The sequence below is a fragment of the Dipodomys spectabilis genome, unplaced genomic scaffold, assembly GCF_019054845.1.
Source record: "Dipodomys spectabilis isolate Male_0828 unplaced genomic scaffold, ASM1905484v1 ptg000669l, whole genome shotgun sequence".
NCBI classification, from domain to species: Eukaryota; Metazoa; Chordata; class Mammalia; order Rodentia; family Heteromyidae; genus Dipodomys; species Dipodomys spectabilis.
Genome location: NW_024871346.1, coordinates 7,334,136 through 7,360,376, shown reverse-complemented (window position 1 = coordinate 7,360,376; position 26,241 = coordinate 7,334,136). Strand labels below are relative to the sequence as shown.

Genomic DNA, 26,241 nt, shown 5'->3' with positions numbered 1-26,241 from the left:
GGAGGGAGAGAGATAGAGAGAGAGAGAGAGAGAAACCAGTAGCAGTTCCAGCTACTTTTGACTTTTAGCACCAATGATGAGAAGAAGGGAGAGACACTCAGTTTCCCCAATGGCTTTAATACCAAGCCCTTGGCTAAACCAATGAACTCTACTTTCCTACCATAAAAACAAGAGAGGACTTGCCCTCCCAGTTTGGGAAAAAGACGACCAACTAATATTTACTGGTTATTCTTGAGACCCTAGCTGCTACATGCCAGAATCTTCTAGAGAGGTTCAAAATACAAACCTATAATCCCTCCTTGACATCGAAATAAAATAATTTTTGAGGAAAAGATCATTATGCTTTTAAAGAGATTCATATAGACTTTGGGATTCACTATACCATTAACCTAATATCAGGCACTTAAGTATGATTTGTTGCATTCAGACGCAGGAACTATGCAGTGAATAGAACTTACCATGAGATTCTAAATCCTGCATTCTAATCATGCTGACCCATAGTTCTTGTTCATTTTTATTTCTTACCTTGCTACTCTTCCAGTAGAACATCTGCAGACTCTTCAAATTAGTCCCTCCTGTCTCCTGTTACCCAAGTCCAAAACAGCACAGACACGAGCAGAGAACCTCACTGAACTCCAAGAAAAAGATTTATTTTTCCATTTTTTGTCATCATAAATTCTTGGTAACAAAGTAGACCTCAATTCTCTATTTTGTAATGAAAACAAAACAACACATACTTTTCTCCTAGGATAAACTTGATGACAAGTTAAGTGTACAACTAATAAAAACAAACCTAAGTAACTCAAACCTTCCCTTTCTGAAATTTCTTGTAAAAAAGCAGAGAAAAAGATTCAATGCTGCCACCTAGTGGTCAGCTAAACAAATCAGGACACATATTGGAGCAAAACCAGTCCTATCTCCCTCCTTTCCTCACCTAGTATTAGGCCAATACTCCTGAATCTCTTGAAAAAAAATTAGAAATATATCCCAAGTAATCCCTCCACCAGAGTCCCAAAAGCAATGATATATAGCAGCCTAGGTATTGCCTATGACATTGAGTCCTTTACATGAACATTTTCCTCTGCTCATTTTAAAGTCGGTTTGCTCATTCCTATGGCCAAGGAGGGATGACACAGGAGAACACGGACACGTCCAAAATGTTCATCTGTTCAGAGTGTGTACACAGTAATTTTGATGTCTGTTGCCTCAAATACCTCTTCAATGATAGCAGATACGTTTTCCCACTGCAGACGATCAAGACCACATCCAATCCTAAAAAAGACAAAACACCTCCATTGGTTGTAATGGAAGGAGCTAGGACTTTGCTCCTTTCCCCCTTCTTTTGGGCTGAAGACACTCAAAGCATAAAGTCATCTAGCTTCACACTTATAGCCATAGTAACTGTCTGATGTCAATTCTTATAACATCACCTGTTACTGTTCCTAGGCAGCCCTAACACCCAACAGCTGTCACTTCTCTTTGCTTAATAAGGTAGCACTTTACAGTTGTTTCACACTATTACACTGGCACTCTAGATGAAAATTGTCTGTCAATGGATGAGAAAAACCTGGTACTTTTCAAATATGCTTATAATGGGATGCTAATGATGATAAAAAAGAAGTGGGACAAAGGACAAGATCTCTACAAAAGTCAAGAAGGAATACTGGGAAATACCAAGCAGCTGACAATCAAGAGTAAAGTCTTTACAATACCCTGGCATGAAATCTCATTCCACAAAAGCACCCTTGGTACCTTCCTCCCAAGACATTACTTTATAGGTACTTAACAACCCCAGGGACAAAAAAGTAGCTTTAAAAATGCTACCTTACAAACCAAATTCCTAAAGAATTGTAATCTTAAAAAAATTAGTCTATAGCCAGACAGGTACTAAAATGGCTAAATGTATTCCTAGCTACTCAGGAGGCTGAAATCTGAGGATCATAGTCACAAGCCAGCCTGGGCAGGTAAGTCCATGAGACTCTTATCTCCAACTAAGTAACAAAAATAAACCAACAAGCAAAACAGAAGTGGAACTGTGGTTCAAGTGGCATCACACTGGCCTTGAGCAAAATAGCTCAGGGACAGTGCCCAGGCCCTGAATTCAAGCCCCAGGCTTGCAACACACACACACACACACACACACACACACACACACACACACACACACCATATAAACTATGACTGGTGTGAAATAATGGTCATTGTACACATGTTCAAAGTAACTGGGACTTGTGATTAATCAGCATGTAGGGTCAGCACTAATTCTAAACTGGATGACAATATCCTGAAAAGGAAGTAGTCACAGAACAACCAAGGTCATTCCTTTCAGTCCCCAATAGCTCGATTCTGGGAAATCACAGAGACAAATCCTTGGCTGCTACCCACACTGACCACAAAACAAGCATGCAGTGCAAAAGACAGTGATCACTTACAACTTTCTTCCAACAGGATTAACAGGTCTGGGAGACCAGAAGTCACACAAGAGGGAAACCACAATTGCTCAGTCTCTGGCTTACACTGCAGACACCAAGTTTTAAGCATCAGAGGGAGGAAATGCAATGTGACTGACAATCAGTCCTCCCCACTGAGTAGGCTGAGGCAGGTGTATGTTTCAAGTTATTTATCCTAATCCATTGACTAAGGCTAGAAAATGGCTATGCTGTGGCCTGAAATCACACTCCTTTCTCTGGCTTTACAGGTTTCCCTATTTGTCTACCTTTGAATCTACTTTTCTGGCTCAGCTTTGAAGTTGTTTGTTTTGGGGTTAAATAGTAAACCTCATCAATCAATTAACTCTTCAGGTAGGGCCCTTAATTTCCTTGCCTGGGCATCGAGATTTCAGTGACTCCATTCTTCAAACAATGGGACTTCATGGCTTCTAAACTCTTCCGTAAATTTTCATAAGTTGGCTTGTGGGAAGCCCTCTTCTTTGTAATCTAAACACAAAGAAAGGATTCAAATTCTCGTTAGCTAAAACTGAAAGCATGAAAAAGTCATCAGATTCCTCCACATCCTGAAAATTAAAAGGTAAGTGCATTTTTACAGACTAATCTAGAGCACGGATGACAAATGTTACACTACCCATTCCACACTGTTATGGAAGGAAGGCCCCAGGAAAATCCACTAAATGGGGCCAAGAAACCCAGGCCCTGTCATCAAGCAATCAATCTTCCTTTCCCCAAGGAAACCCATGAGATAGATAAGTTATGCCTATTATAAAATGTTTTTAAGCAAGACAGGTGAAAGGTTTTGCATCAGTTCCAAGAGATAAACTACATTATCTGTGGCAAGGAAGAACCCACACCATCGGGAAAAAGTATTGCTTGCTTGCTTTTTGTTTTCTACAATCGAACAGAAGTTCTCCTACATTAAAAACACTGAAAGTCACATCAGCCTTAAAGACAAAATTTGACTGGTTAGAACATCTCCCCACTTTGGTTTGCTATCCAGATAAGGCTTGCAGTGAGTGGGTTGGCTCTAAGCCAACCACCACCATTATTAAAGAAGCTACATGCCCTGTGAGGCCAAAGAACAAGTGGACAGAGAGTCCCACGTGCAGACAGCACCACATTCATCCAGAGAGGAACTCGGTTATTAGCTGGTACTACATGTGACAGGGAATAAATAATAGATAACCCTCTTTGGGGAATCCTGTCTCTTGAGACTTGGCTTTTTTTTTTTCTCTCATTATAGCAAGGAAAGAAATTACAGAAGGTATCCCATACTATTACAAGTCTTTGAACACAAGTCATGGTGCACAGGCTTGCCTGTGAAGTTGTAAGGCAGCCTGGTAAACCAAGTAGACAGAACCACCAAACCTGAGTTGTAATGAGAGCAGAAGCTTTATGACATCCTTACTTATCTAAAATCCTGAGCAGGAGGAATGCAAGGCAGTCCATTTGTTCACCAATCCTTACAACATATCAAGATTAGGCCCCATCTTACCAAATAATATATATAGCGCCCATCTCTCTTCAGAACAGCCACTTCTCCAGATTTCTTCTCTAAGAAAAACAGTCATTTAATACTGGAACAGAAGAAAGAAAACTAGAAACAACTAATCTCTACTCTTAAGATTAAAAAAAAATCACCATAGATCTGAGTTTATCTTAGAACTAGAAAAGACTTTTACCCTTGAAGAAACTACCATCTCCTATATTTTCTCTTTTTCAGATAATGTATATGTTTCCTCACATCCTATTTTTTGTCCTGCCACAAACTATACCCTTATTTGTCCACTTAAAAAATTTAAATGTCTGTTTTGAAATTGTTTTAAAATTTTTACTTGCCAAACATGTTAATTCAATAATCTTCTACAGTCATGTTAAACATAATGAGAAACATTTTAACAAGTTCTTAACTACTAAAATTTCAAATAAAGCCGGGCACCTGTGGCTCACACCTATAATCCTAGCTACCCAGGAGGCTGAGATCTGAGGATTAAGGTTCAAAGCCAGCCCAGGCAGGAAAAGTCCATGAGACTCTCATCTCCAATTAACCTCCAATTAACTGGAAGTGGCCCTGTGGTAGAGAGCTAGCTAGCATTGGGTGAAAAAGCTTAGGGACAGTGCCCAGGTCCTGAGTTCAAGCCCCACAACCAACAGACAGACAGAGAGAAATTGCTTTTGTCTTTGGCTAGAGTCAGAATAACTGGCAGGCAGTGATTCTACAGTGTATTTCCGATGTAAAGTCATTGGTAGAAAGTGATGAGAGGGGGTCTGTAAGGAAGAGGTGATTTCTAAACATCTCATCGAAGATAAGTAGAATATTAGTTTATGCAGAGGACCTAAAAGCCAACCTGACACCTGTGGACTTTGCTAAGCACCTCAGTTCCCAAAGATTTCAGAGAAGCAGGTTGATATCATCAAAGAAAGTTGATGATGGAGGATAAAGAGATTAGAGACGTCTACAGGAATCTAATATAATAAAGACAGGAACCAGAAGCCATTCCTGGGAGGCAAAACCATCAACAGTTAAAAGCACTCAGTCATTAGAACCCCCCCCCCCCCTTGGCATGCACATCTTAAAAGTATGAGAAAAGATCAAAAGATGCTTTCATCGGGCTAACTAGGCTGCTTTCAAAACTCACGTTGATTTAGCAGTTCCTGCACCCCACCAAACTTCTTCTTGAAGAGGACTGCTATGCCAGCACCCATGCGGCAGTCCTCACTGATACAGTGGGCCAGAGAGTCTGTTCTGGGGCACGCAAAAAGGTCTCCTTTCACGTAAGTGACCTAAAAATAAGAAATAAAAAGTGCAAACGGGAAAGAAGATACTGTATCTGACACAGAATAAAATAAAATACTACTGCTTCCCGATCGCCATGGTGTTCCCCACCACCGAGGCTTCCCGGCTTCCCCAGCAATTTAAACGGAAGCCAGGTGAACCCCAAGGGATCGAAGTGGGTGTGGCCGAAGGGAGGTGGTGAGGGGTCCCTGCCTGGGCCCGGATTACGCTTCCCCGGGTCCACCAGCTCGAGAGAAAGAGGGAGGAAAACAAGGCAGTCCAGTCATGGGCTTGCGTCGCCTGTGTTCGTGCTTTTGACCTCAGTCATTCCGAATCTCACGAGTGGTTACGCACACAGCTCCCGTCCGCCTCTTCGTGAAGGCTCGTGGCCATCTTACAAGGAGTCGCTATTTCCAGAACTTAACGTGTTTTTCTCCGGCTACGAGAAAGGAATAAAGCAAGGTGGGGGGGGGGGGGGAGTTCCGGCGACCCGGACGTAGCGGGATCCGGCGGCCCCGCCCGGCCGCGGAGCAGTCCCCACCCCCTGGGCGTGTGTGGCTACCCGCGCGGCCCGGCCCGCCTCATCAAGCAAGGCCACACCTCAGGCCTGGCGGGGCCGGGGAGAGGCCGCAGGCGCCCCGCCGGCGCCCGGCTCCCTTTTCGCGCGCTTTTCCGGGAGGGCGGAGGCGCGGCAGCCCTGGCCACGCCCCTCGCGCCCGCACGCGGCTCCCGCGCTGGGACCATTTAGGGCCCGGACACGCCCCCTCCTCGGAGGCGGGGGGGGGGGGGGGGAAGGGGGGGAGGAGGGAGAACCCGGCCACCTGCAACCTGAGGGTGCATCAGGCAGGCGCACCCCGAGCCGCGGGCGAGGGAGAGGCCGGCGGCCCTCCGTAGGGGTGTGGGAGAAGGAAGAACCTAGACACGCTCTCCATTCTCTGCCCTACCCCAGGAAGGGCCCGGCCTGGTGTCCCGTCCTGGGGAGAGAGCGCGTCGGGAAACGAGTCGGCCGTTAAAAAATCCCCTCCCCCTCCCCGGTGCACACCCGGGCCCTTCACACCCCTGGATTGCACGCACCCAAGATGGCCACCCCCTGTCCTGCAGCGGGGCGGAAACAAGCCCCTCTAGCTAGCTAGGCAAGCCTGCTCTCGGTGGTGCGGGCCCGGGCACTTCCGGAGGTCCATTCCGCGGTCTCCCGCCGCCGCCCGGGCATGCGTACACGGAGAGCGCCGACCTGGAGGCGGAAAGAGCTGCGCTTGCGCACTAGCCCCAAGGCCGGGTCCCAGTAGACGCTTAGGAGGGGCTGAGCCGTTGGCAAAGGATGAATTTGCGCCTGCGTGCTGCTACGTGCAGGGCGGAGTCTGAGTGGATCCTCCGGGCGCGCCTGCTCAGTCCTTCCGTACGGAAGTGGGCGTGGCCTGAGGGCGTCTGCGCGGTCCTCCTCCGAGGGCCGGGCTGGGATTAAGGGGCGTGGCCTCTGGCGCGCCTGCGCGGAGGCGGTTGGAGGGAGGCCTTATTTCCCTTTGTTCGGGTTCGCCATTTTGCCAACTAGCGGCAGTGGCGGCGGCAGCGGCGGCTGGAGTCTCTGATTGGGTTTCGGAGTCCGGTACTGGAGCCAATCAGCGCGGGCAGCGAACCGGGGGAGCGAGGCACGGTGAGTAAGAGGAGCCAATATCCAGCGGCCCAGAGCCGGCCCCAGCGCCCCGATTGGCGGGTCTTGCTGACCACTCAGGAGAGGCCCAGGCGCCCGTCGAGCCCGGGGAGTCGGGCTGAGCTCCGCCGAGCTGGGTGGCCGGTAACCGCGGCCCGGAGCCTGCGGGCGCTTCGGGGCACTCCCGGCCGCGGCCTGCAGGGGCCTCCCTGCGCGGGGATGTCGGGCTTCAGGGCGGGCTCCGGGAGATCGCAGCCCTTTGCTGGGCGCCAGTGCGCGGTGCACCCCGTTCACTCCCACCTCGAGGGGCCAGCTCCCCTGGCCTGAGGCGTGGGGGATGAGGGGGTCTGGCTGCCACGAATGCCCCTGCCCTCGGGTACCCAACGCGCCCGGGCTTGCCCCTCACCCTTCCTGGTCGTTCCGGCCTCACCCTGAAACCCGCCCGTTTGGTCCCCATGGTCCAGGCCGGAAAGGGCTTCCCGCGAGTCCGCGACCCCTTAGCCCTGCGTGGGCCAAGCCCGGATCCGAAGCCTCTCCTCCCCCCTGTGATGGAAAAGAGACCGGGGCGACCCGCGCGCCTCAGCCACAGGGCCCGAATCGCGGCGGGCTCGGTGCTCCCGCCCCGTCCCGCCATCCCCGGGAGGGGGCCGCACCCCTCCCCCGGCCCGGGCTCCCCCCCCCCACCTTGGGCTCGTCATTTCCTCTCCTCCCCACCCGGCTCGCCCGGGCCGGAGCGCACACCTCGGTGCTGGAGCCCAACCAAGCGGGCTTTCCTTTCCTGTCTGGAAGACTGATAGCCCTGCGCCTTCTCTCTCTCTCTCCTGACCCTTCCCGACTTGCTCTTCATAATCCTTATCCACGGCTCTTGCTGTAAACTCTCCTCCCCTGGGGATAGTCCACCCCCCGCCCCATGTACCGATCCTTTCTTCCTTTCAACCTCTCTGCCTCTTGGAAAGTGGCAGGCAAGACATTAGCTCAGTTCACCCGTTTCAGATACTTCTAATCCCCCTGTTCTTTAACAGATGTTTCGAAACTTGCAGTAGTGGAGTTTCTTTCCCCGGGGGGTGGGGGGTGGGCGGGGGTGGCTCCTGGAGCAGCCAGTTTGATTTGTGATAGCTATCAGCTGTGCGCTGTGGAGGAAGCGGGTAGAGGTAAATAACGACCGTCCCTGCTTGGTAGAGACTGACAGGTGGCAGCCACTCAGTACTAAGGGGTACTGCTGGAGGAATTAGCAACAGCCTCTGGTCACCGCCAAGCTCTTGGGTTGGCCTTGAAGGATGATGACAATGTTTAGGATGAATGGGGGAGCGCTGCTTAGAAGAGAAACACATGGCACTGAAGCCCTCGATTGCGCTGTTTGATGCAGAACTCTGGGTATAGGCAAATACGCAGTAGTATTGAGAGTTTGGGGGCGGGGGAAGCCCACTGCTGGAAAACACTTGCAGATCTCGCATCTGGTAGGATTGAAAAAGCGCATAATGCACCACTCCTCTCATTGTATAAACAGCTTTTTGTTTTCACTCTAGGGTTTTTCTTTAAGCTATTTTCTAAATTTGCTTCCTTACATAATAGTAAACGGGGCAGTGTAGCTAAGATCTTTAAAAAAAAAAAAAAAAAACTTGTGGGGCTGGGAAGGTGGCTCAGTGGTAAGAGTGCTTGCCTTGCATGCATGAGGCCCTGGGTTCGATTCCTCAGCACCATATAAGCAAAAAGAAAAAAGCCAGAAGTGCTGTGGCTCAAGCGGTAGAGCACTAGCCTTGAGCTGAAGAGCTGAGGGAGAGCACTCAGGCCCAGAGTTCAGGCCCCACAACCGGACCAAAAAAAAAAAAAAAACTTGTATATTGGATGGTTTAACCTTGGTACCTGGAAATGGATCCATGTGGTCACTTCAAAGCCACAAATAATTTCTTCACTGGGCATCTCTTCCTCGATGCTTCTAGAGTCTCATGCTCTACAACCTCTTGGCTGAGCATGTAAGAGAGTAATAGTATGCTTATCACATGCTGAAATTTTTGTCTTTTTTTTCCTGTCTTTACCCCTTCCATCATCAACTATGTTCTCGCACTTAGTACCAATTCAGAAGATAATTTATTTCTAAAACTTTCTGGGCTGGGAAGGTGGCTCAGTGGTAGAGCGCTTGCCTTGCACACATGAGGCCCTGGGTTCGATTCCTCAGCACCACATAAGCAAAAAGAAAAAAGCCGGAAGTGGCACTGTGGCTCAAGTGGTAGAGAGCTAGCCTTGAGCTGAAGAGCTGAGCGACAGTGCCCAGGCCCAGAGTTCAGGCCCCACTACCGGACCCAAAATAAATAAATAATAAAACTTTTAGAACAGTGGCACATTGGATATCATTAATGACAAGGAGCAAATTAGGAAGATCCACTCCAGAAACCTCTGTAGGAGGATAGGGAAGTTGGGTGGCCCTTTCCTAGTCTTTGACCAAACATAGATAAAAGGATACATTGTTGTTTTTTTTTAGTTGTGAAATAGCTAAGTTTGTTCTTAAAATGGAATGTAAAATGCATATTTATGTTATATAAAGTATTTCATGAAACTTGTTTCACTTCCATTTGTTGTGTATGATTCTGTATATATCAAGTTGTAAAACAAAATATTTCTTGCCGGGGCGCCGGTGGTTCATGCTTATTATCCTAGCTACTCAGGAGGCAGGAAAGCCCATAAGACTTATCTCCAATTAACCACCAAAAAAATGGGAAGTGCCTCTGTGGCTCAAGTGGTAGAGTGCTTGCCTTGAGCTGAAGCACTCAGGACAGTGCCCAGGCCCAGGGTTCAAGCACCACAACCAACAAAAATAAATAAATCTGTGGTTTGTGGTTTTTAAAAAAGTTAGAAAGGCTAGACACACTTGTAATCCCAGCTCCTGAGAGCTTGAGACAACAAGATCAAAGGTTTGAAGCCAGCTGAGGTACAGAGTGAGACCCTGACTCCGAAAAAAGAACAGCCAGGCAGCAGTGGCTCACACTATAATCCTAGCTGCACTGGAGGCTGAGATCTGAGGATCACATTGTGTTGCAGTTCTACTAACTGAAGTTCACAGAAGTTAGAACATATGGCTTCTCTGAAACCAGTGGCTTATAGCACTCACCATTAGCAGTCTCAGTAACAAGCTCTACAAAATGTGAGAAAATTGCCACTCGATTTGAAGCTACTCCTATTTTTACTCTTCAGCGTACAGTGGGTTTAATTGCTCTTTCATTGGAACATTTGTGTTTCGAGGATAAATTAGTTAAGATGAAAATCTGTATTTTTTATACATTCTCATGCTTCAAGTTATATTTTATATCTTAGTCTCATAAGATAGAAAAAATGCATGCAAGAAGGGGATGGAGGGTAGGTGAAAGTGTTAAAACACAGAGCATGATCTTTATTTTTTGGATCAACTTGATTGAGATAGAGTTGTATTGATTTTTTTAGTACACAATATGATTTTCTGTACTCTCCCCAGAAATCTCTTTTTTTTGGGGGGGGGGTTCTGGTCATGAGGCCTGAACTCTGGGCCTGGGCACTGTCCCTCAGCTCTTAAGCTCAAGGCTAGCGCTCTACCACTTGAGCCACAGTGCCACTTCCGGCTTTTTTCTTTTTGCTTACATGGTGCTGAGGAATTGAACCCAGGGCCTCAGGCATGCAAGGCAAGCGCTCTACCACTGAGCCACCTTCCCAACTCCCTTAATCGGTTTTTTATTTTAATTAAATCTTATATTTTTCCCAACTGTAAAAAATTTCAAACACTGTGAAGTTGAAAAGGTTTATGAACCTGTATACTTACCATTAGCTTATACTTGCCATACCAAACACTTGTCGTCCATGGATCCATCTTTTAGGTCATTTCAGAATAAAATTTGAGGTCTCAGTACACATCTTCCTAAATGTTTATATTACTAGTGACCTTTCTACTACTGAACCAAATACCTGAGAGGATCAACTTCTAAAGACAAAATGGATGTTTGAGAGATCTAGACCTTGGTTTGTGAGCTCTGTTGCTCTGGGTCCAATGTGAGGCAGCATCACTCAAGTGGTAATGCTAAGGAGGCACCAGTGCATAAAGCAGGGAAGGACCAGATACACTGGTAATTGGGAGCAACGTTGCAAGGCAAAGAAAAACCTAGTTTATGCAGAATGTGATACTGTTCAAAGTTTCAGGCACCCACTGGAGACCTTGGAACATATGCCCTGGGGGAGCTCCCTATCTAGTTGTAAGTATTGTTGTCATTAGTATAATTACTCCGGATTACAGTACAACTCCAAAACCTTTGCTAGAACTTTTTTTATTTAGTTCTGTTGAATGGAGGTTTTTGTTTTTGAATTAACACATTAATTATGCATGTTTGTAGGATGGAATTTGGTGAGCAAATACTTACCTTTAGGCCTAGTACAAACTATGTAATAAATAATACACCTTGAAGTTTTAAATTGTTCCCATATATACCGGAGTCAAGTAACATGGTGAGTGGACAGCTTCAGAGACACATGCAGACCTAATAATCCATGTTAGACAGCCTTGCAACAAAGATACCTTAATGAGTAAGATGCATGTGTTGCTCTGATAGTACTGAAAGGTAAGGTTGCCAGGAAGAAGTGACTTAGGAGCATTTTTAAAACATGAAAATGGTGTGGTTTGTTATGATTATGCCATGTGATCCTAACTGGATACATATGGATTAAATGAATATGAACGCTTCCTATTCTTTTAACCTGTTTTCTTACAAATACTCCATAACAGTGGTATCATTGAGGTTAATTGTCTGACAGGGCCTTTATTGACAATCTCATTTTAGTTTCTCTCTTACCTTTCTCTAGTCGGAGCGTGTCACCTCAACACCTTCTAAATCTCCAGAGCGAAGAGTACTGTGTACAGGATTCTAACTCAGAAGGGCCATGGAGCAATATACAACAAACAGCAATAGTTCTACAGAGCAGATTGTTGTGCAGGCTGGGCAGATCCAGCAGCAGGTATGGAAGCAAGACTGCTTGAAGGTCACAGCAGGGCTGATAGAAGCACTGTAGATCACTCTGGGAATTAGTTAAAAAGTACTCGCTCTTGTAAAATACTGGGCCTGGCCAGTTGCTAAAGCACTGTCCACGAGAATCTGGTTTATACCCTTTATTTGGGGGGGGGGGGGGGAGCGGGAAGGAGTCCGGTCGTGGGGCCTGAACTCTGGGCCTGGGCAATGTCCCTCAGTTCTTCAGCTCAAGGCTGGCACGCTACCACTTGAGCCATAGCACTACTTCCGGCTTTTTTTTTCCCTGCTTATGTGGTGCTGAGGAATCGAACCCAGGGCCTCAGGCATGCAAGGCAAGCGCTCTACCACTGAGCCACCTTCCCAGCCCCGTGGTTTATACCCTTTTTATCTCACTGAAAATGAGACCCCCTAGTCTATTTTTCAGATGGCAATTGGGACACTCTCTGTCTGTCTGTTGTCTGTCTCTCTGTCTCCTCTCTCTATCTCTCTCTGTCTCTCTCTCTCTCTCTCTCTCTCTCTGTCCCTCAGTCCAATTCCATTGTTTCTCTTCTTGTTTAAACAAACTTGTGATTTAGTAAAGGTTTGGTCACAGTAAACAATGGTCAGCTTCAGAAAATCCACTCTTCTGTAATTGATCCACCATAGTATTTCTGAGAAGTTCTAGTTTAACATTAGGATAATATTTCAACAGCCACCCTTATGGATAAGTACATATGAAGAAGGAATTCCTGCTACTGGTTTATTTCCTAAATATGATAAGCTGCATTCTTGAATTTATGCACAGATATTTTCTGATGCTTTTTACCTGGATTTATTTTAGAAAAACTTGACAAAGATTTTCTAAATAATGTCTAAAGGTGTTTATTATGCTTCCCTTTGACCTTCAGTCCGCATTGATAACTTGCGACTCTTTTGTCTTCACAATAGAACTAAGCTGAGTTTTTTTTTTAAGATAGGTAGTGGAGAGAGTACAGGGAGTATCGACAGTGAATTGGTCCTATCTAATGCTCAAAGGAAGGAGCTGCTCTTGGTTAAGACCATAATTATGTCTCCTCCCTTGCTGTCCCTCTCCTCCACATTAGCTGGGTGACTCTGTATCTTCCTTCCATTGTGAGAAGGAATTTCCAAGGGACCTCCAGGCAGTGCCCCAGTGGGGTGGACTTCTTCTGTGAGGACTTACAGAGATATGAAATTAAGATTGAATCACTGGAAACAGTTTCTAAGCCAAGCCAGTCAGGGAGAAATAAATCTTAGTTTGAGACATCTAAGCAGTAACGTGGTAAACATGTTTTTGATTCAGGTAAACATGTTTTTGATTCAGGTAAACATGTTTTTGATTCACAGTGATGACCTCATTTTTTTTTTTCTTAATGACTGTATGTAAGACCCAGAACTTCATTAAACGTTCCAGACTGTTGAAACCTAATTTTATTCTTAGGAACTTGGGAAGCAAAGAAAAGGAACATTGGGATCGTTGTGTAAGCTGAAAGATGGAATTCCTGTATCTGTAGGGAAAGACTGCATGACAAACTGTTGTGTAAAATGATGTTGTAATGTTGACCTTTCTGAGTGGTGTTCATTTTGAGGTCCACTCTGGGGAGAGGGCTTGATCCTCCTGCACAGCAGATGCAGTACGGGGATGTGTACCCAAAGTCTGTTGTAGGCTGAGGTTTTTGAAAGATGAGGTAAAGCGATGTCATGTCTTGAGCTATAGATTTCCTTCCTGACACATTTCAAGCTCTTCCTGTTCCTGTTCTCAGCAGCAGGGTGGTGTCACTGCTGTCCAGCTGCAGACTGAGGCTCAGGTGGCATCCGCCTCAGGCCAGCAAGTCCAGACCCTCCAGGTAGTGGTGCCCTCTCTGGCTCTCCATGAGCACTGCATGTACTACTTCTCTCCCATCTGGTGCTCTTTGTAGTAGGATTTCAAATAGGAATGGCTGAGTCATTTGCATGTGTCTCATGCTGCTAACTTGTCTTTGAGGTTATTCAGTGTCCATTTCCTAATGTTTGATTCCAAGTCATATAGTGACTGCTGTATGATATTCTGAAATTTTTATTTGGCTAGTGTATTTCTTTGGGAATGCTTGAGGGATGCTAAAGAAGTGACAGAAATTCTTACAAGTGGTAGTAGAATTTAGTCAGTACTCAAAACTCAACTCCAATTGCATAGTGAAATTTCATAAATTTGTATTATACTACAGAAGGAAACATAGAAATGAAGCTACACTTTTTTTTTTTTTTTTTTTGCTAAAATAGTGACTGAGCTACAGAGTACTAATGTCTAAGCTCCTGATCTTGTTAATCTCCTGCTTACTGCTTTGTCACTTCCCTTCTGGAGGAATAATGCCCAGTCTTTTGTAACAAATACTGGGCAGGGATGGAATGTGCTTCTAAGGTTTAGGTGTTAGTAGAACCACTATGAGAATGCCTAACCAGTTACATAAATGTGCTACAGCGGGGGGAGGGGGAGGACTTAAGAGAAACCTTAGTTAACTAATGCCATTCCTTAATATTATATGTGGCCATGTTAAATGTCCTAAATTGGGGGGATATAATTTGGCCAGTTCTATATAAAAACAGGAGGAGAAGCACTAGTCCTTTGTGTGTCTGTAGATTACTAAAATAACCAGATTTTTGAGAAATTTGATAAGATGTGGATTCCTGTGCTTTTTCCCTCCATTGAATTGGAAGTGATTCAGAGTAGTCATTGTGGGTTAAGTTAGCATCTCACTTTCTTCTGAGTGCTGCTAAGCATCCTGCAGCTGGCTACCCCTTATTGTCACCACTGCCACCCCTACCTGCTCTGCCACTCGTAAGTAGTAAGTGGTGACACGAAGCTACTTCCCAACATAATTCAGCAAGAAGCTCAGTTTGTAGGTACTCCCCAACTGGATTGCAATCTTGGAGTTCAACAGCTTTTTAGTCATGCTTGCTTTACCTTATTAATATAGAAAACAGTATTTTGGATTGTTGTTAACCACTTGTAGAATGGGAGTATAACATGCTCTTAACTGTATGGCTTCTCGTCTGATGCATGTGTCCTTGTGATCATTCATATGCTATGAACAGGGAGCTCTTCCAAGTCTCCGGTGTTTGCTCATGTGCACGTATGGCATGTCAGTGTGGGAGGAAATTAAGATGATAGATAACCAGAAAATTACTAATGGTGTGTCTTAAACTTGTGTTAACTACTTGTGTAGATTGTATTTCAAAGAAATGAAAACACAGTATAGAAGTAATGGAAACCTTTCAACTAAGAGTCACATTACTTTTTAGAGAGTTTTAAATCGTTTTCTTAGTTATTCATGCAGCTAATCTTTAGATGAACCTGTCCTAATGCAGAATGTGCACCCTTGGTGTGGCACAGGGAATTTCAGTGGAGAAGAAAGGAAAGTTTAAGAGACAGCATGAGTCAGGCTATAAAGCCCTTAAAACGTAGTTTCTCAAAGGGAAGTTTATCAAAACCTAGGATTTATATGTTCCTGAAGACTCCTATACATTGATGGTAGCAGTACTTTCTGTCTTAAGCTACTCATCAAGGACAAATTGGCTTTCAATGCATTACTGTTATTGGAACATACATTTACTATCATTGAGAATGAATAGTAGTTTAGTAGCTCATGTCTGTAATCCTAATTACTCAAGAGGCTGGGACCTGGAGGAAGGTGGTTTAAAGCCAGTCCTGGCAGAAAAGTACTCCCCAGCTCCAATTAACCATCAAAATATCAACTGAGGTATGGCTCAAGTGGCGAACACCAGTTGTGAGCAAGCAAACCAAGCAATGGCATTAGGCCACGAGTTCAAGCACCTGTACAACCCCCTCCCCTCTGTCTCACACACACACAAGAATAGTTTAGTCATGTATTCTTTTGTTCTGTTAAAGTAGTTCTTCAAAATAGGCTTGGAAAATGAAAGTTTTGAACTTTCAGCTATTCCATTGATCCTTCCTGTTCATGTCTAAAGTAACTTACATTTTAGCCACTCTAAAGTATTCTAGTTATGTTCACATTGAAATTCAAGTTGTGACAGCACTTTCCTTGACCTAATTCCTAGAGTAGTCTGATTCATAAGAGCTTGAAAACTGAAAATTCTGTTTGTATGCTTGACTTCTCTGAGTTCATTATTCGTCAGTATTTCTGATAAAACTCCAGTAACTGCATATATTAGCCTCCATTGTGAAAAGCTCTACTATGGAAGTTGCCAACTGACCCCAAAATATTTTCAGGATGGCTTTAGTAGTGGGTTCTTCAAGCAACAAACTTACCTAGAATCCTCAAAATTTGGTGAAGAGGATGAAAGGTAAACATTTCCTTTTGCTTGAAAAAGGATCTTCTGCATACATTTTCAGAGCACTTGCAATTCTGGCCCAAGGAATGAGGGCTACATAGTTTCATTTGCCTCCTGTAGTTCTTTTGAATTTGCCCTCTGCTGACATCACCACCCTGTCCCTGATTTTGCTCCAGCCCCCACTAGAGACCTTTGCTAGGCATTGGATTGAAAAGGAAAATGCCTCTGATGTCTCAATTCGATATTTGTCATGAATTTAGACTGTGTTTGGTAATATATGCCTTATGTCTACTGAAACGTCCCAGGCACCCTAGGTATGCACCCTGACATCTGACCCTAGTCTATTCAACCTAGCATTTAGTCAGATAGCAGAGATATTTGAAGAAGGTAAATTGAGGACTTAAGATTTATCTTCTCAGTGCTTCTACCATTTCCCCCTCTGGCCAAAGAGCAGAATAATTCCAGTTTGAGTGAGGGGGGGAGGAAAAACTTTTTTCTTATGATAGTTCATTGTTCTTGTTTCATTTCTTTGTAGGTCCAGGGGCAGCCATTAATGGTCCAAGTCAGTGGAGGCCAGTTGATTACATCAACTGGTCAACCCATCATGGTCCAGGCCGTCCCTGGTGGACAAGGCCAGACCATCATGCAAGTACCTGTATCTGGTACACAGGGTTTGCAGCAGGTGAGTAGGATTTTTAAAAAGTGTCTAGATAGTGTATCAGTAGAACAGGAAGGTGTGAGCTACTTGACAGTTGGTGTTACAGTTACTTGCTTCCCATTCAATCAATTTTCTGCCTTTGTAATGCCAGTGATACAAAGCAGAACTATGCAGAAATTTGATCCCTCCAGGAAAAACAAAGATATTATACATGATCTTCAATTGCTGGACAGTGAAAGCTGACACTTCCTATAACAATGGGAATTTAGTTTAATTTTTGATGTGATATATGTTGCATCACCTCAAGGGTAAGTTTTGTTTCTAGTTGGAAGTCATCTTACACAGTTTACTTTTCTTCTTAGCTAATACTGAGGCTTGAACTCAGGGCCTTGGCTCACAGTTTTTTCCATCATGGCTGATGTTCTACACTTGAGCCAGGCCTCCAGTTCCAGCTTTTTGCTAGTTAGTTGGAGATAATAGTCTCTTGGATTTTTCTGCCAGGGCTGACTTCAAACCTTGAACCTTGATCCTCAGATCTCAGCCTCCTGAATTGCTAGGATGATAGACATGAGCCATCTGGCCAAAATGTCTTTCTAAATAAACATACTTTAAAAAAAAATAAAATAGCTATCTTTTTTAAAGCAAGCATTGATTGCTTAATGTCAGATAGCCAGACAGTCTTCAAAATTCTTTGATCACTTCATAAATAGAAAATGTATCACTAATTCATATCTGAGGACAGAATAGGACTCATGTCTTTTTCCCTCTTGGGAACACTTCCTGCTTTCTAGAGGAATTTGTTTAGCATTCAGAGACAAAAAGAGAAGGGTGTCATTGAGATGCTATCCTTTCTTACGTTCCTTCGGCAGATACAGTTGGTCCCACCAGGACAGATACAGATCCAAGGTGGACAGGCTGTGCAGGTTCAGGGCCAGCAGGGCCAGACCCAGCAGATCATCATCCAGCAGCCCCAGACAGCTGTCACCGCTGGCCAGACCCAGGTAATTCCTTCTGCTCTGGGGAAAAACTAACTTGGAAGGGCCAGATATTCTACATAGAATGAACATATGAAGAAAAGCATGTGTGATTGTTTTTTGTTGTTGTTGTTGTTTAAGAGGCACTAACACTTTTTCTTCCTGTGTCTTTGAAATCTATTGACTTGTCTCATTTCCTTCTTGCAGACACAACAGCAGATTGCTGTCCAGGGGCAACAAGTAGCACAGACTGCTGAAGGACAGACCATTGTCTATCAGCCAGTTAATGCAGATGGCACCATTCTCCAGCAAGGTAAGTATGTCCATAAATTTCCCTGGGACTTCTCATGACATCTTTTCTATCCCCTGAAATTAACTGAGTGCTTCAGAAAACACTGATCCAAAGCCAGGAGTCCCTGGCTCATGTCTATAATCCTAGTGTCTCAGGAGGCTGAGATCTGAGGATCAAGGTTCAAAGCCAGTCCAGACAGGGAAGTCCATGAGACTCTTATCTCCAATTATAACCAAACAGGCTGGAAGTGAAGCTGTGGCTGAAATGGTAGAGTGATAGCCTTGAATACAAAAGCTCAGAGACAGTGACCAGGCCCTGATTCAAGCTCCAGGACTGGCACGAAAAAAAAAAAAAAAAAAAAAACACTGGTTCAAGGGATTATTCCTTCACATTTCATAGAGAAGAAATGTTTGTAAATAGAAGATTAGAAATGTGGAATTTAGGGCTGGGAAGGTGGCTCAGTGGTAAGAGCGCTTGCTTTGCATGCCTGAGGCCTTGGGTTCGATTCCTCAGCACTACATAAGCAAAAAGTGATGCTGTGGCTCAAGCGGTAGAGCGCTAGCCTTGAGCTGAAGAGCTGAGGGACAGTGCCCAGGCCCAGAATTCAGGCCCCATAACCGGACCCAAAAAAAGGAAAAAAAGAAATGTGGAATTTATTTATTGATAAAGAAGTCAATCAGGGCTGGGAAGGTGGCTCAGTGGTAGAGCCCTTGCCTTGCATGCATGAGTCCCTGGGTTCAATTCCTCAGCACCACATAAGCAAAAAAGAAAAAAGCAGGAAGTGGCACTGTGGCTCAAGTGGTAGCGTGCTAGCCTTGAGCTGAAGAGCTGAGGGACAGCGCCCAGGCCCAGAGTTCAGGCCCCATGGCCAAACCCCCCCCCCCCCCCAAAAAAAAAAAAGTCCATCAGTAACCAGGTTGACATTTTTAGAGTGCTGTTGCTATTTATGCTTTATTTGTTTTCTGGGGTATTCCAAAATTATGTATATCCACTGTTTATGCAGCATTTTACTAAGAGTAAAGAAGAGTTTTCAACCTCTGGTTGAAACAAATACAGACAGTGAACAAATAAATACAGTGCAATGTCCTTAAAAAATGTATGTACTGGGAATAGATGATATCTAAGTGAAGCTTTATTTGGCAAGTTTTTTTCCTCTAATGATTCATTGTCAGTTTGGGATTAGCACATTATAGATTTATAAAATCTTTATATGTGGTGAGTATAGCCCTCTCACCACATACAGGTAGCCAGGCTGGCCTATAGAAAGAGAGGCCTTTAGAGTTTCTCACTTCCTTTGAAAACTGATTGGAACATCTCAGGGAAATACTGAAGGATAGAGGTACTCAGGACTGAGCCTTCGACAGTTCATAGTAATGTTAAAGATATGACTACTTGGCCCCTCCGTACAGTATGTTCACCAAAAAAAATTAAATTTAAAAAAAAGAAATGTACTCTTTATCTTGCACATGTAATTGTAACCCCTCTGTACAGTATTTTCACAATAAAAAAAGAAAAAGGAAAAAAAATGCAAAAAAAAAAAAAAAAAGATATGACTACTTGGATTGTATGCAACAAACCAGAGTAAGAGAATGGAAAGCACTTTCCTCCTCGTGTTTTCAGTGTGTTTTTCCAGGGTGGACAACTGAGTGCCAGATAGAAGAGGGACTAATTCTGTGCCCTTCTTTCTGTTCTGTGTACCTGGTTTGTTTTGTTTTGTTTTGTTTTGTTGTATGTTTTATTTTCTTAAAGTTACAGTCCCTGTTTCAGGCATGATCACCATCCCAGCAGCCAGTTTGGCAGGAGCACAGATTGTTCAGACAGGAGCCAACACCAACACAACCAGCAGTGGGCAAGGGACTGTCACTGTGACACTACCAGTGGCAGGCAACGTGGTCAATTCAGGCGGAATGGTCATGGTAAGAAAACTGAATCTTCAATTTACTGTTCTTGTGTACTGTAGTTTTCCATGTGTCTGCCCACAAATTTCTTGAACTTGAAAGTCAAAATGTCTTGTAAAAATGTGGTCATGTTGTTGACTTTTAGATTGAAATGCATCACTTATGGTAATGGCTATGTAAATGCCTGATTAATTAATTAATTGCAATGGATTGTAATTCCTTCTGAGCACCTACTGTGTGTCCCAAACTGTTCTAGGTGCTGAAGATAGGGCAGCAGATAAAGGAAGAATAGGCTACTGATCTTTGAGAACTAGCAAATATATTGCCAATGATGGGAGGGGGGAGGGTAAAAACTACAACAATTGTAATCAATAGAGATACCAAAAATACCTGGTGAGAGTAACAGCTGAATCCCCATATGTGATTATAGGAGTTCAGTGCGCAGTGGCTACAATGGGTAAATTAGGAGTAAGTACGAGAAGCTACAGGAAGAATCATCAGAGTTGGGAAGAGATTGGAGTGGTTAAGGAACCTGTTACTTATTTTATCATATATGTATAGCATAGTGACTTTTTTGTTTTTAGAAAAATTCTAATTTAATTATACAGTAAATAAACTAAATTCTTTCATAACTGTAGACACTCTTGTCAGTTTATACCTGCCTTCCCTATTGCATTGTCTGTGGCTGGCAATGCAGCATGAAGTTAGATGTGGTTATTTCAATGGCTTTTCTTCACCTATAACAGAATTATTGTATATTTGCTTATAAATATAAGGCCTTCATGTAAATATTCTCCAAGAATCCATATTTAGCCAAACACCCTATAAAAGTTACTTTGGGTGGCATTCAGAGGGAAGTAGATTTGCTTAGCAGGCATCCAGAAACTTTGCTTGTGTCCATACTTTATCCCACTAAGAAGCCTTCTCTTCTGCTACACAGATGGTACCTGGATCTGGCTCTGTTCCCGCTATCCAAAGAATCCCTCTGCCTGGAGCAGAGATGCTTGAAGAAGAGCCACTCTATGTGAATGCAAAACAGTACCACCGCATCCTTAAGAGAAGGCAAGCCCGGGCTAAGCTAGAAGCAGAAGGGAAAATCCCAAAGGAGAGAAGGGTATGTATAACACTGGGAAAGACCCAGTAAGTAAGCAGCAGGGTTCCACTATTGAGACAACTTTGAATTTAGATGGTGTGTTTCCTTGAGAGCATTCCAACTGAGGGAAGTTAGAGAACTGTTACCTTTTCTTAGAGTTAGCATTTGTTGTTGCTCCATGGAGCTGTAATTATAACAACAAAACAAAACAGTGGCTCAAACAAGATTGTTTTTCCTTACGTGAAAGAAGTATGTAAATAATCCTGGACTTGGGCTGGGAAGGTGGCTCAGTGGTAGAGCGCTAGAGCGCTAGCCTTGAGCTGAAGAGCTGAAGGACAGCACCCAGGCCCAGAGTTCAGGCCCCACGACCGGACCCAAAAAAATAAAATAAAATAATAATAATAATCCTGGACTGGTAGCACAATTCCATAGTTCTCACTACCGTCTCCTGTCTTACAGTCCTGATTATGTGGATATGTGTGTGTGTGTGCTGGTAGTAGGTAGAGCGCCTCACATTCTTGCTTAGCTTTTTTGCTCAACCCAAATGGTGCTGTACCACTTGAGCCATACCTTTAGTTCTATGGCCTAATATTTTTAATGTGCATTCAGAGTGCACAGTGGTGGCTTCGGCTCTAGGCTAGAAGTGAAGGAAACAAGAAAGGTACCTTAAAATTAATTTAGCCAACCAGGTACTGGTGGCTTACACCTGTAATCCTAGCTATTCAGGAGGCTGAGATCTGAGGATCATGGTTCAAAGCCAGCCCCAGCAAGAAAGGCCATGAGACTCTTGTCTTCAATAAACCACTCAGAAAACCAGAACTGGTACTGTGGCTCAAGTGGTAGAGCATTGACCTTGAGCTGAAGAGCTGAGGGACAGTGCCCAGGCCCAGAGTTCAAGCCCCACAACTGACAAAATAATAATAATAATAATTTAGCCTTCATATTCTTAACAATAATTGTCTGTGGTAACCAGATAAGTGTTTTATCCAAAGTATTTTCCACTATCCAGTCTTAATTGTTCCACAGTCTTAAATTGATCACTGTTGACTTAAACTTTTAAGGCTGAAATTTGTGCTGTAGCTCATTCTTGATTCTAGCTGCTAATCAAGTAGTATTACTTCTCTGTTCAGAAATACCTGCATGAGTCTCGGCACCGTCATGCCATGGCTCGGAAGCGTGGGGAAGGAGGGCGATTTTTCTCCCCAAAAGAAAAGGACAGTCCCCATATGCAGGTAAGGAGACACAGACCTCTCGTTTTTACCTTTATTACCTCGTATTTCTTCAGCAGAATGCTTTCACTTTTTCACCCCTAAGGATGCATCATGTTCTCTAAATTTAGTACAGAATTGTGTTTTCTTAGTTTGTATTTGATCATAAAAGCACTGATGGTCTTTAATCCATTGGCCTTACTCTCCTCTTTTTTTTGTCTCAGTCATAACTATTTCTTGAAAGTCTTAATTTTTTGAGGACTAAGTTTTATATTGCCTCTTAGTATAATCATAGCAGCAGCTCACCCAGTGTGACCGTACTGCCTTAAGCACTTTGATAAGCTTTTCTTTTTTTCCATGGAATCTCTAGGGCAACCTCAAGACCATGTGAAAAGAATTGACTTACTGCCATTTTACATTGAATCTGAGGTTTTGAGAAGTAATTTGCCTGAGATTAAAATGCTCGGTCACACATCAGTGGCTCATACCTGTAATCTTAGCTACTTAGGAGGCTGAGATCTGAGGATTATGGTTTGAAGCCAGCCCAGGCAGGAAAGTCTGTGAGACTCTTATCTCTAACAAAACTACTCAGAAAAAGCCAGAGATGGTGCTGTGGCTCAAGTGGTAGAGCACTAGCCTTGAGCACAAAGAGGCCCAGGGACAATGCCCAGACCCTGAATTCAAGCCCCAGGACTAGCAAAAAATAAAAAATAAAAAAATAAAACACTCAACTGACATTACACCCAGGTAGCCTAATTACAGAGTTTACTGTTAACATCTGTGTGATACTGGCTTGCTTATATCTAACTATATTAATTATCTTAAATGCATTCTGGGTCAGTGTATCAAAAATAGAACACTTAGTTTTATTTGTTTCTTACACCTAAACCTGCCACTCATCTAAACAAGTGACCTGACCATTTGCCTAGTGAGTAAAGCCTGAATCCTATTCTTAAAGAAACCCTCTTGGTTTTATCTCTAACATAATTTGAATCCGTACACATTTTTCCTTCCCAACTGATAACCCAACCTGGTCTAATCCTGTTTTCCTTTGCTGGGATTAATCAAACTGTTGCCTGGTGGTCTTACTTCTTCCAAATCTTGTCCTGTCTTTCCATTCTCCACATCTTAGTATGGTATCTGATCCCATCCCCATCCTCCTTCACCTCCTCTAATTCCAACCATCTCCTATTGATAGTTGGACCAAAATCCAAAGTCTTTACATTGTCCAGCAAGCCTGTCTTTAGCCCATTTTGTTTGGTCTCTGATTTTACTCTGTTCACCCATCCGTTCTTTATTCTTAAAATTGATTTCCAGCCTGTAATGTTCTTTAATCCATTTCTTTGCATGGCTGTTGTTTTCTTTTAAGGCCTTGGTTTAAACCAGAAAGGTCATTTATAGCCTGTCCTATTTCCAGAGCGGTCACTTTTCCAGCATTTTCTCACAATTTCTGTTTTTTTCTATAGAATACAACAATCATTAAATTGTTTTGTCTAGTTGTTTAAGATTCTTCCTTTCCCTAGAGTATAGGTTATATAAGTGGGTAGAGGATTTTTTTTTTTCTCTTGCATTTATCAGACTAGTATAATATGTCATTCTGAACAAGTACTCAGTAGATGTTTGTTACATCAAACATTTACAATACTTGATTCTGTCTTTTTTTTTTGGTTGGTTGGTTGTGGGGCCTGAACTCGGCCTGGGCACTGTCCCTGAGCTCTTCGGCTCAAGGTGAGCACTCTATCACTTGAGCCACAGTGTCACTTCCGGCTTTCTCTGTTTATGTGGTGCTGAGGAATTGAACCCAGGGCCTCATGCATACAAGGCAAGCACTCTACCACTGAGCTACCTTCCCAGCCCTTGATTCTGTAACATTCCACCACACTATTGCAGTGTCCTTTCAGTTGACTTCCGGTCTCCTCCAGTTCACCTTATGCATTTCTGATCAAATAGTTTAAGCTCAAGCATGCATTCTAGTTCCTTATTGATGCATCAAAAATCAATTTATTTAGAGCTTATAAGCAAGTCCCATTACTCCTGTCAGTAGTCACACAGTTTTCTGTGTCCCTACACATGAATAGTAATCATTCCTTTAATGCTGACAGTCCTGTTACTTATAGTTCTGTTACTCACTCGTGTAGTTTGTAAATATTAACTGTAAATATCAGCTATAGGAGGCCATTGTGCCAGGAGCTCTCTTAATTCTAGATGTTAACATGATGACCATGTTAAGGTACTTAGCCTCTTTTAACCTGTCCCATCATCTGTAAAGTGGAACACTTTTGCCTAGTTCACAGGAATGCTGTGGGCAGTTCATGCGATATTACCATATTATAACACTGGACAAGTGTTTAGCGCTGTGCCTTGTGAGTGATGCATGCTCAGGAGATGCTGTGGGTCTTCCTTATGGTTTAAGATCCAGCACCAGTCCTTGCACCTCCAGAAGACTTTGAGCCTTTTCTCAGATGTTCCCTACTCAGGTTTCAGAGCTATATGTGGAAGAACTAAAGTGTTCTTTTGGAATATTGCAGAGTCTGCTGGACTGATGCAGGATTTAACACTGAAGATGTTAAGTGAAAAGCAGCATCCAGAGTTGAGTGAAAGGGTTAAATTGGAGTCAAAGTTAACCCTTGCTGACTCCTGACTTTCTGGCTCTAGTTCAGGCACATCACTTCACCCATTCAAGCTTCAAGTTTATCTTCAAAATGAATGTAAAGTATATATGTTCTAGCAGCGTGCTGGTGGCTCATACCTGTAATCCTAGCTACTCAGGAGACTGAAGTCTGAAGAGGCAATTGGAAACCAGCCTGAGTAGGGATTGTAACCACGAAAAACCTAGAAATGGAGTTGTGGTTCAAGTGATAGAGAGCTAGCTAGCCTTGAGCAAAAAAGCCCAGGGCCACCACCCATACCCTGAGTTCAAGTCCCATTAAAAAGAAAAAGCAGCACCTGCTTTTTCCAGTCCTGGTAAATATTCAGTATTTGGATATAATAATCAGAAAATAATGAAACATCGTGCCATCATGGTTTCTTTGAGTCGTCTCAGCAACGGAATATCCTTATGACCCTGAAGGGATAACACAACTCACAGTGCCTGGGAAAAATACATTCTGTTATCTCTGGAGGGTTTTGTAATACAGAGCCAGGCCAGGCTTTACGTGTTACTAAGGAATAAGCCCCATTGTCTCTTCTTTCCTAAAGCTGTGCTTTAAACCATATGTGCAGACAAGTTAATGACATCCAGAAGTTCCCTATTGCCTTAAGTCATTATTGTGCTGTCTTTGTCTCTAGGATCCAAGCCAAGCTGATGAAGAAGCAATGACACAGATCATCCGGGTGTCCTAACCTTGGGCCAAGGGTTATATTCCTCGCACTGTTTCCCTCTGTTCAGGAAATTGATCGACTCTTCCAGTGGGACACTGGCAGTCACACTCTGCCCTTTGCTACAGGACAGAAAACCACTTAGATTTTAAGTGGCTCAGTGTTATAATTGCCGTGGGGTCTGGCAAATTGAAGTTGCAAACCTTTGTCTCACCCTTTCGGTCAGGACCTGTTTCATACTGTTGAGGATACTGACATTTGGTGGATTCGGGGTGATACAAGGAGACACTTGCCAGCCCAGCAGTACACAAGCACTTAACGTAGACTGGAGAAGCCAGACAGCCATCTCAGCAGGAAGAGCATCCTTCTCAACTTGAAGTACAGTCAGGGAAGCGGAAGCCCGCTCCTTCCCATGGATTGCAGTGTTCATCCTCTGATGGGCATCTCAGGCTGACTGCCTCAGTGGACGCTTTGTATTTAGAGATGGCATGGACGTTCCATATTATGATATAGAAACAATAAATTCTCTGAGATACTGTCATCTAATCTATGGTAATAAGAATCTTTGTCTGTCTACACGCTAGCTGATATTTTTGGACTCTGCGAATGAAAAGATTTTAAAAAGACCACAAGTACAGAGACATATATTGCTGAATC

The 26,241-nt window shown here is 43.7% G+C and overlaps 2 protein-coding genes across 9 annotated transcripts; one reads left to right on the top strand and one right to left on the bottom strand.

Moving 5' to 3' along the window:
• Positions 1–629: 629 nt before the first annotated feature.
• Positions 630–6,539, bottom strand: Oard1 (O-acyl-ADP-ribose deacylase 1). Of its 3 annotated transcripts, none has more exons than XM_042671904.1 (6): positions 6,301–6,539; positions 5,581–5,665; positions 5,090–5,234; positions 3,946–4,004; positions 2,824–2,936; positions 630–1,272 (listed from the first exon to the last, which is right to left on the bottom strand). In XM_042671904.1, exons 2-6 carry the CDS (start codon positions 5,617–5,619, stop codon positions 1,170–1,172), a joined length of 459 nt encoding a protein of 152 aa, XP_042527838.1. In that variant the 5' UTR covers positions 5,620–5,665; positions 6,301–6,539; the 3' UTR covers positions 630–1,169. The 3 variants fall into 3 exon arrangements, with proteins under 3 accessions (XP_042527838.1, XP_042527839.1, XP_042527840.1); XM_042671905.1 differs by lacking the exon at positions 6,301–6,539 and adding an exon at positions 5,827–5,845; XM_042671906.1 differs by lacking the exon at positions 6,301–6,539 and having other exon boundaries at positions 5,546–5,748.
• Positions 6,540–6,742: 203 nt separating this feature from the next.
• Nfya (nuclear transcription factor Y subunit alpha) lies at positions 6,743–26,130 on the top strand. Of its 6 annotated transcripts, none has more exons than XM_042671899.1 (10): positions 6,743–6,877; positions 11,693–11,845; positions 13,620–13,703; positions 16,679–16,825; positions 17,671–17,802; positions 17,983–18,088; positions 19,817–19,983; positions 20,906–21,079; positions 22,189–22,290; positions 25,555–26,130. In XM_042671899.1, the coding sequence occupies exons 2-10, from the start codon at positions 11,771–11,773 to the stop codon at positions 25,606–25,608; spliced, it is 1,041 nt and encodes a 346-aa protein (XP_042527833.1). In that variant the 5' UTR covers positions 6,743–6,877; positions 11,693–11,770; the 3' UTR covers positions 25,609–26,130. The 6 variants fall into 6 exon arrangements, with proteins under 6 accessions (XP_042527833.1, XP_042527834.1, XP_042527831.1 ...); XM_042671900.1 differs by having other exon boundaries at positions 13,617–13,700; XM_042671897.1 differs by having other exon boundaries at positions 13,617–13,703.
• The last annotated feature ends 111 nt before the right edge of the window (positions 26,131–26,241 follow it).

What these genes read in the sequence shown, in the direction of transcription:
- Nfya (XM_042671897.1), top strand. Translation starts at nt 11,771, where the DNA reads ATGGAGCAATATACAACAAACAGCAATAGTTCTACAGAGCAGATTGTT. An exon ending in ATTCAGGCGGAATGGTCATG is followed by an intron (nt 19,984 to 20,905) that starts GTAAGAAAACTG and finishes TCTGCTACACAG; the next exon opens with ATGGTACCTGGATCTGGCTC. An exon ending in AAATCCCAAAGGAGAGAAGG is followed by an intron (nt 21,080 to 22,188) that starts GTATGTATAACA and finishes TTCTCTGTTCAG; the next exon opens with AAATACCTGCATGAGTCTCG.
- Oard1 (XM_042671904.1), bottom strand. Translation starts at nt 5,619, where the DNA reads ATGGCCACGAGCCTTCACGAAGAGGCGGACGGGAGCTGT. An exon ending in AAGAGGCGGACGGGAGCTGT is followed by an intron (nt 5,235 to 5,580) that starts GTGCGTAACCAC and finishes TCTTATTTTTAG; the next exon opens with GTCACTTACGTGAAAGGAGA. An exon ending in GGCGCTATATATATTATTTG is followed by an intron (nt 2,937 to 3,945) that starts GTAAGATGGGGC and finishes CTTTGTGTTTAG; the next exon opens with ATTACAAAGAAGAGGGCTTC.